This window comes from Lagenorhynchus albirostris, chromosome 20, assembly GCF_949774975.1.
Source record: "Lagenorhynchus albirostris chromosome 20, mLagAlb1.1, whole genome shotgun sequence".
NCBI classification, from domain to species: Eukaryota; Metazoa; Chordata; class Mammalia; order Artiodactyla; family Delphinidae; genus Lagenorhynchus; species Lagenorhynchus albirostris.
The window spans coordinates 52,742,906-52,751,389 of record NC_083114.1 but is presented as its reverse complement, the minus strand read 5'-3'; the positions used below and the strand labels follow the sequence as shown (position 1 = coordinate 52,751,389).

The 8,484-nt window shown below is 56.1% G+C and overlaps 1 protein-coding gene across 3 annotated transcripts; it reads right to left on the bottom strand.

Moving 5' to 3' along the window:
- Positions 1-594: 594 nt before the first annotated feature.
- WBP2 (WW domain binding protein 2) lies at positions 595-7,264 on the bottom strand. Of its 3 annotated transcripts, none has more exons than XM_060133159.1 (9): positions 7,116-7,198; positions 5,398-5,500; positions 4,747-4,855; positions 3,482-3,617; positions 2,563-2,655; positions 1,781-1,915; positions 1,465-1,587; positions 933-1,009; positions 595-798 (listed from the first exon to the last, which is right to left on the bottom strand). In XM_060133159.1, exons 3-9 carry the CDS (start codon positions 4,846-4,848, stop codon positions 745-747), a joined length of 720 nt encoding a protein of 239 aa, XP_059989142.1. In that variant the 5' UTR covers positions 4,849-4,855; positions 5,398-5,500; positions 7,116-7,198; the 3' UTR covers positions 595-744. The 3 variants fall into 3 exon arrangements, with proteins under 3 accessions (XP_059989142.1, XP_059989143.1, XP_059989141.1); XM_060133160.1 differs by having other exon boundaries at positions 5,410-5,500; XM_060133158.1 differs by lacking the exon at positions 5,398-5,500 and having other exon boundaries at positions 7,116-7,264.
- Positions 7,265-8,484: the final 1,220 nt, after the last annotated feature.

The following is an 8,484-nucleotide window of genomic DNA, read 5'->3' as shown; positions in this document are numbered from 1 at the left end:
CAAGTGGACATGCATTCTGCAGTTCCAGTCCAAGAAGCCCCTTCTAGAGGGAAAAGAGAGAAGGCAAAGGGAAACAAATTCCAGAAAAACTAGCAGGGAAGCAGAGGGGCTCCCTCCCCAGCTGCAGCAGCCTGGCCCTCACGCCACCCACCCCCTGGTGTCTCGTGGGAAAGCTCCAGAAGTCAAAAGCAGTGGCAACACGATGACCAAGGACAGGGAAGGGAAGGCGAGCGTGACGGGGGCTGAGGCTGGCTGGGAATGGAACGTAGGCTGACAGTCCGGCAGACAGGTGGCCTTCCACAGCCAGGTGGATGGAATGTGAGTAGGGCCTGGCAGGGGTCCCTGGGGAGGGCAAAGCTCGTGAGGATAAAGTGGCTACAAAACGAGAGAGCTGGACTGCGGCGGAGGAGGTGGCCAGAGAGTCCCTCCGTGGGTAGAAGCTATGAGAGCAGGACAGGAACGAGGCGGACGCCCCCCGGGGATGCTGAGAGGGAAGCGCTGTGGGCTCTGGGCTCACGTGGGAAGCTGGGAGGCACCGCTCCCCGCACCCCTCAAGGCTAGGTCCTGGCGACTGCTTTATATTCATCCAAGTCAAGGGGCCCTCCCCCTGCCAGGCTAGTTCCTGGCGACTGCTTTATAATCAGACCTGGAGAAAGGACGAGGCCCGCCCCCCACCCCAGACTCAGCCCCAAGGGGAGGGGAGGAGAGAGCAAAGAGAGGCGGGAGGAGGTGGGTGTGAGCGGTCTACTGGGTCTTCTTATCTTCTGGGGGGTAGTAAGGAGGCGGCGGAGGCTGGCTCTGAGGAAGAAAGGAAAGATCACGTTAGAAGGGTCGGAATAAGCCGAGGTCTCTCCTGCCCCTAAATCCCAGCAAACTGGGGCTGCGGGGGTCCCACCAGTGCCACGCCCGCCCCCGCTCACCAGCCCGCTCACCGTGGGCATGTAGACATTGTGTGGGTTGCCTGGGTTGTAATAGGCGCTGGCGGCTGCTTCGGCGGCCTTGGCTTCAGCTGTGAGAACACACAAACTGGGGAAGAGCCCCGGGGACAAGCCCTCCCCGCCTCCTCCGCTGCCCCCACGGCCCTGGCCCCCTGGTGCTCGGGGCGGCAGGTGCTGAGGACGCAGTTCCATCACTAAAGCAGTGGAGAACCCTTCCTGAGCACTTACCGCGTGCCACACCGTCCCATCTGGTCCCTCTACACCTCCTGCCCCCCACCCCCCATCTTCACCACAAGCCCCACAGGTGGGGCCGTTGGCACGTTTTGTGGATGAGAAGACTCCGGTGCAGAGGGGGACCTTCCTGGGCCCAGGGCACGTGGCCAGCTAAAGGACAGAGTGGGGGCTGGAATCTACCCCTTCGCCACCAGGCCACCGCGCTGCCGGTCCCCTGGGATCGTCCCTAGGCCAGTGGTCATTCGTTATCTGGGGCTTCCGTGCAACCACGGGGAGCAGCCAGGGCCCTCACCTGCAGGAGTGGAGGGGACATCGGGGCCGCTGACCGGAGGCTCCATGGGCCCAGGGTAGGGCGGCGGCGGGGGCTGCATGTACCCCATGGCCCCGTCCATCATGGGAGGTCCCGGATAGAACTCTGCTCGGCAAGAGAGTGACGGGGACCCAGTGAGCAGCCCAGCCCCGGCTCCTGTAGCTGGTACCCTCCCAGGCCCCTCCAGCTGCTCTGTCAGTCCTGAAGCCAAAGAACAAGTCTCCCCTCTACAATCCCCTGGCCTGGGTGAGGGTGGTCAGTGGGAGGGGGAGGCGTGGGTAGCAAAGGACACACTCACCAGCTGGGGGCAGTGGACAGGGGTAGCCAGGAGGGCAGGGGTACATTCCATTGGCGACTGGTGGGGGGAAGACATAGGCCCCGCTGGGCATGTAAGAGTAACCATAGGCTCCGTTGGGGGCTTCACCTCGGGAGGCTATAGCACAAGGGGAGAGAGAAATGAGTGTCGCGGGCCTTGGGTTCTGGGGAGAGGGCGCTCCCACCGCCTGCCGAGGGGAGCTGCAGGGTCCCAGGAATGCGCACAGCAGACACGCCTCACCCCTCCCCACTGGAGTCCGCCTCGGTCAGGAATGAGGCGAGGGGTCTGGATGGGGAGAGAGGTCAGAGCTGGGGTGGAGGAGGTCCAGGACAGGGGTGGAGGGATGGATGGAGGGAAGAAGGAGGCTAGAGGTGGGGTAGAGAATGGAGCTGGGTGAGGCTGGGGACGAGGTGAGGAGGTCTGCTGAACACAGCCCTTGGGGACTTAAAATGGTTGCCTGATGGTAGCTTAATGGTTGAGTTTCTGTTTGTTTCTATGAGGCCATAGTAAAATGTCCTTGAGTCCAAACAGCTTTGCTAAAATGTCCTATAGCTGCTCCAGGCAGGGGAAACCCAGCCTCTGAGGTACAGGAGGGTGATTTCATTACAGGCTTCCTTCCCAACTCCCAGCCCTGGGCAGCCTGGGGCCCAGAAGCTCATCTCCTGACTGCTTAAAAAACAAAACAAAAAGTAAACAAACCCAAATGAGCAAACAGCACACACATTCAATGCGGCCTTGGCCCCTGGTTTTTAGAGCCTTGATACCTTGAGATGCCACCTGTAGCATCCGCTGCCCAAATTCAATGGCGCCCCCTGCCACAAAGGTCAACTTGTACGACGCAGAGCCTTCCCAGCCACCTGAGAAGGGAACAGGGCATCAACAGCTCCGGAAAAGAACTTAGGTTACGTCTGAAGAGATGGCTCTTCGTCGTCTTCAGGCCCCATCCAATGGCCAGGAGGCTCACCACCCACGTCGCACGCCAGTGCTGCAGACCGGCCACCTCCTGCCCGCTTACTGCGCAGCCCTGTAAGCACGTCTGCACTCAGGCCTCCCACCCCCAGTAAGGCAGCTTCTCAGCAACAAGCACGCCCAGCAACAACTGACGTTCAAGTTCAGAACAGGTCTCTCATCCCGCGGGGGCCTGAGGACGAACCCCGGGCCCCTCCAGCCTGGCTTCTGTCCAAAGGGGAACTGTGAGCTCAACAGCAAGGCTCGGGCCAGGCTGAACGTGAGCGGGAAGGCGAGTTCGACGCAGGGGTCTCTGGGGTCTGCAAAGAGCCTGACACCAAGCAGGGCCTCTCCGGGCATTACAGAGGGGCAGCGGGTTCTGCCTGGCTCTAGGGGAAAGACCCTTCCCAAGAACCTGATACAGCTCCCTCCCACACCTAACATCTGAACACACTCCCCAGCTCACAGTAAGCATTTTCACTTGGTTTACAGTCATCTGAAAAGGTGACCTGAGCCGTCATCTTTAACGTTAGCACTTTCCAGCTCTTGGCAACTTCCCCCTGCTGAACAGCTGGCAGCCCAAGTGCTGGTCTTGGAAGCTGATCCAGAGCCAGGAAGAAGACACGGCTAGAGTGATAGGGTCCAAAGAGGACACCTCCAGGGCAGCAGTCAGAGATGCCCCAGAGCACCTCTCTGGAAGCCCCGTCGGTGTCCCCAAGCTCCCTTGTCACCTACCTCCCGCTTCAGCCTTCACTGTTCCCTTGATGTAGTTTGCTCCAAACACAGGCTGCTTGATCTCACAGTCCTTCATCAGATAAAACGGCATCATGAAGGACTGCATGGCATCCTTCCCCTTGGACAGAAAGATGACCTGCAGGGAGAGAGAACAAGGGCCATCCCACCCGAACCATGGCCTGCCCGGCCATCGCCTCCTATGTGCGGGAGGCCATCACCTCCCAGGGCCGGGGCGGGTGGCCCGAGCCAGCACCCGGCAGCCCCAGGGCGCTCTCTGCACCAGCCAGCCCCGGAGAGCGCTTTTTAGAGTAAAAGGCCTCAGATGCAGCCGGGCTGGAGAGGCCAGACATGTGACTTCACAAGAAAAATGTGTGGCTCAGACAGCACGTGGGAGCAGGACAGACTGCTCTGCCACTGAGACGTGGTGGTGAGGAAACGGCGGATGTGGAGCCTAAGTGGAGGGCCTGCGAGGCCAGGGCAGAGAGGCAGGGCCGAAGCAGGGAAGGGCTCCTGAAGGGAGAGCTCAGCCTGAGCTTCACAGAACTGAGAAGAGGGAATGGCAGCGGGTGGCAGATCCCAGGAGAAGGGATGATCCTAACCTTTCTGCAGACTCTGCCCAACAGCCAGCGTCTCCCACCCTGCACGTGGGGAACATTCTGCTTTACCCCCATGACTTCAATCTGTGACTGAAGATGCCAGCTTGAACCCCCAGAGATAGGGTTTTGAGACACCCCCCCACCCCGGTCTCCACTAAAGCCTGTGCTCCTCTTCCTCTAACGATCCTTAAGTCTAACTCTGGGATAGCTGCAGGCAGCGATCCTCTCCCAAGAATATCCATCTGTGTTTCTCTGGAAGTCTCTCAGAGTCTGCTTGGGGAACTCTCAGGCAAGGCCCATTCTGCAGTCTGGCATTTCTCGCTTTGCAGGGTTTGGCCGGTCTCTCTGCCTACTCCCGAGGCTGCGGCCAGGCTACTGCATCCCCTCCAGGCCCAGGTCATCCCAGCAGCTGCATCCAACTACAGAGAGATTTTGCAGCAGCAGCTCTGGAACTTACACGGATTCACTGCCATCAGTTCTGCTGTGCGAAGAGAGGCTGGAGGTTCTAGAACCAGGAGCATGTGACAGAAACACGCTAACATTCACCAGGGTTCAGCGGCCACTAGACTCACGAGGCTGAGGCTGACCGAAGACTCCATCAGCCTCCAGGAGCCATGAGTCTCCAAAACAACTGACTCGCCAAACCAACCGTCTCGCTGTACAACGTACCCGGTACGGGGTAAGGTAGACGGTGCCTTTCTTGGTCCCTCTGAAGGCCTCTGGCACATTCCTCATGTCACTGAACGTAAGTTCTACATGGTCATAGGACATCAGGATGCTGTGATGAGAAAAGAGGAAATGCCCCGATGAGACAGCTGGAGTCACAATCTGTCACCCCCAGGGACTGGACCCTCCTGCGTAGCAATTGCTTATTAGTAGCTGCCAGCAAGTCATCCGCTTCAACACTGATGTGAGAAAACTACTAACACAGCCATGGAAGAGGTAAGCAAGCTGGGGGTCCATAGAATTTCCCCCAAACCCCACACACACAGCCCCTAAGTGACCAGTGCAGGGACTTCCCTGGCAGTCCAGTGGTTAGGACTCCACGCTCTCACTGCTGAGGGCCAGAGTTCAATCCCTGGTCAGGGAACAAAAATCCCACAAGCCAAGAGGCACAGCCAAAAAAAAAAAAAAAAAGTGACCAGTGCCATAGAAGAGCCACAGGGCTCTGGAGACGCCATAATCCCTCAAATCAGGTTAGATTATCTGGGTTAGCTCTTCGATTCTCTTCTAGGTCCTTATGACAGGTGTTCTGTTTTTGTTGGCTTACTTTTTAAAATCTGATATACAAACATTTTAATACATGACTCTACACATTACCAAAGGGCTCACTTCAGGGTTCCTTTAAACCTGGGGTTCTGAAGCTGGGTCTGCAAGGGTATCAGTCCACTAGCCCTTGAGATGATCACGTACGTGCTTTTTCCTGGGAGAGACCACAGTTTTCATCACTCTCAAAGGGATTCATGATTTGAAGAGTAAGGTTCACTACTTTACATATCAAGTTTTAAATGCTGAATGAGGACTTCAATTACTGTTTACATAATTTTTTCAGAAATGAGGCTGAAGCAGTTTCTGAAACAAGGCACATCATTATTTAGCAGCAATGAGTCCTAAACCGGGTAGGAGGCCCAGCAGGATAGATACATTCTTGGCCCAGAAAAGTCTCACTGAGAGAGAAAGAAATAGTCCCAGGAGATGTTACCAAATGGCATCAAAAGGGTCTGTCCGGGTCCAGGACTGGCTTGCACACAGAGCAGCTACACACTAAGGGCAATGTGAAGTTTCTCTGATTACAAGACAACAAGGTCCAAGCTCACATGGTTCCATTTGTCTCCTTTCGCCTCCCAGATATCACAACTTCCTTCACTGGGGAGGGGTAAGTGGGAAAGAGAACCAGTACCAGAAAAGAAAAATACAGCTCAGAGAAAAGAGGTCATTACCAGGAACAGGCTGGGACGGCCAGTCGCTGAGCAGGTAAGATGGAGGAAGAGTCAATATTCTGAGGTCTGGGCTCCCTGGGTGCTCTCCTCTGACTCATCAAGCATTCCCGGATGACAGCCCTGGGCTGGGTGCTGGCCTTAATCAGCTACCAGACTTTGATCCCACCAAGTCTCCTGTGGGGACTCAGATTCCTCCTATGCTCCTTCAAAAAGTGCTTTCAGGTCAGCATAGCTCAACCAGGGCTGGCTGGTCTGATTCTCAGCGCCCAAGGAGCAAGAGAAGAGAAGTCATCCAAGGAGCCCAGAGGTGGAGGAGAGACAGAATTGACCGGGGGTGGGTAGGAAGAACCTTGAAGCTGGGAGACCTCTGCTCTGGGAAGTGACCCAAGCCAACAGGAATCCAAGGGAAAGAGGCAAAGACAGACCTTTACAGAAAACGTGTCAAACATGTGACAAACGTTAGCTATGTAATTTCACCTCTGGGCCTCAGTTTTTCATCTGGAAACAGCAGTTCTGGAATATACTGGAAGGCTACATACTGGGAATTAAGGCTACTGACTTTGGAATCCGGACTCCTTTCCTGTTACAGCTCTGTGATCTCATGCAAGTTACTTAAACTCTGTGCCTCAGTTTCCCTACGTGTAAAATGTGGATAGTAATAGTATCTGCCGCACAGGATTTACATATTGAGAAAAGCAAAAGAGGTGTAGTCCCTGACACATAGTAAATGCCCAATAAACGGCAATTATATCTGTCTAAAGCGCTTCCCAATTCTTAAAGTCACCTACTCTGGGGCAGGGGCTCAAGAACTACCCACAGGTTCCGCCTGTCTCTCCAAACCCCCACCCGTCTCTCCAAACCCCTACCCTAGCCAGCCGCCCCACCCCCCATCCCACAGCTGCAACATCCCGGCCCTTCCCTCACGCCTCACCCACCTTCCTTCAGCCCCGCCCCCAGCCGTTACCCCACCCCCCACCCCCCGCATCAGTTTCCGCTCTTCACGGGTTTATTCTCCACCGCCCACTCACCCACCACCCACTACCCACACCCTCGACGCCCGCCCTTCAGTTCTCCAGGATCCTTCCGTAGTGTTTTCACCTCTCGGTATTGTTGACGATCACTCCGCCGCCCTCCGAGTGATTCTTGTTGAGCGCCATAGTCTCTCGGAAAAGGGTCCCGAGACTCGGAACGCAGTGCGCTTGCGCCCTTCCTCGGCCCACCCCTAGTGGCGTCGTTCGTATTAGAGTCAGCCAATCAGCTCTTGCGCGGAAGCTGGCCCTACCACCTGATCCCTGGCGTCACGTGCTAATAGTTTACTCCCTCTCCCCCTCCCCCCTAGTTTCGCTCGCATCACAAACAAACTCAAGACTGTAGTTCCCAGAAGGCAATGCTCCCTCAACCTCTCACTACGCTAACAGAAGGCTGCATTCTGGAACTTGTAGTCTCCAAGACCATAGGCCCGGATTGACTCCGCTTGTTGCATAACTAATCCTGACCCTCCTCCACCCGGTCCTCCGAGGGACCGGCGTAAATAGTTGGGCGCGTCACAGGGAAGTTCGTCGTAAAGGCCCTGGACGCAAAAGTTCATACGCACGGAATGGGGACTATAACCTACACCTGCTGTGGGAGCGTTGTACACTTATTGGGGCATCTTCATTCAGTCCGCAAACGTATGGGGAGCACTTCCTGTATGACTTTGCTCCCCCGCCACACACTTGGGTAGTCACTGAGCTAGAGAGATGAGTCCAAGAATCAGTCTCTGTTCTGGGAGAGAACAGTCAAGAAAAACTGCCATCCCTCCCTTGAAATCAAACCCACACCCTCCGAAGTGGGCGGTGAGAATCTCCGTGCGGGGAGGAGAACCTTTGCCCAGCGCCGGCACCTGACCGCCGCCTCCACCACAGCTGGCCTCGTGGTGGCGCTGCTCGCTCTAGAACGCTCTGGCTCTGCAGTCCCGCCCTCCCAGCGTTTAACTGGCTGGAAGATTTAAACCGGACGCGGAGGAGCTGAATGGAACTGGGCATAATTGTGACACCCGGAGCTTGCAGACTGGGGATGACTCATTGTGACCCAGCACTTGGGCGGCCTCCACTCGGCCGCGGTAGTTATGTAAACTCCCGCACCTCCGAGGTGGAGCTTTACCCGCAATTGTGGGGGTGAGGGGACGGGTCTTACTCCCCATGGGGCGGCGCAGGTGCAACATTAATCTTAAGGGATCGGAGTTTGATTTTTTAGCAAACAGCTGATTTCCTGACACGTGGTGGCCAACTTTGGGATCCACCTGCTTGACTTGACTTTTGAGTGAGATTTCCTAGGTGAAGGATCAAAAACTAGAAAATATTATGAAACAGGTAACAGCCTTCTGTGAGGTCTTGCGCAAAACCACCTGGAAGTTGCAGGACAAGTGCAGTGAAGTAGTGCATCATGGACATGATGAAGTCGGCCCTAATGGGTTAGGGTAAATTCC

Bases quoted from the DNA above. Each gene is read 5' to 3' on its own strand.
- WBP2 (XM_060133158.1), bottom strand. From the start codon at position 7,174: ATGGCGCTCAACAAGAATCACTCGGAGGGCGGCGGAGTGATCGTCAAC. The intron at 2,656-3,481 runs GTAGGTGACAAG...TTCCCTTCTCAG, and splicing joins AGTGAAGGCTGAAGCGGGAG to GTGGCTGGGAAGGCTCTGCG. The intron at 1,916-2,562 runs GTATCAAGGCTC...CTTGTGCTATAG, and splicing joins GCTACAGGTGGCATCTCAAG to CCTCCCGAGGTGAAGCCCCC.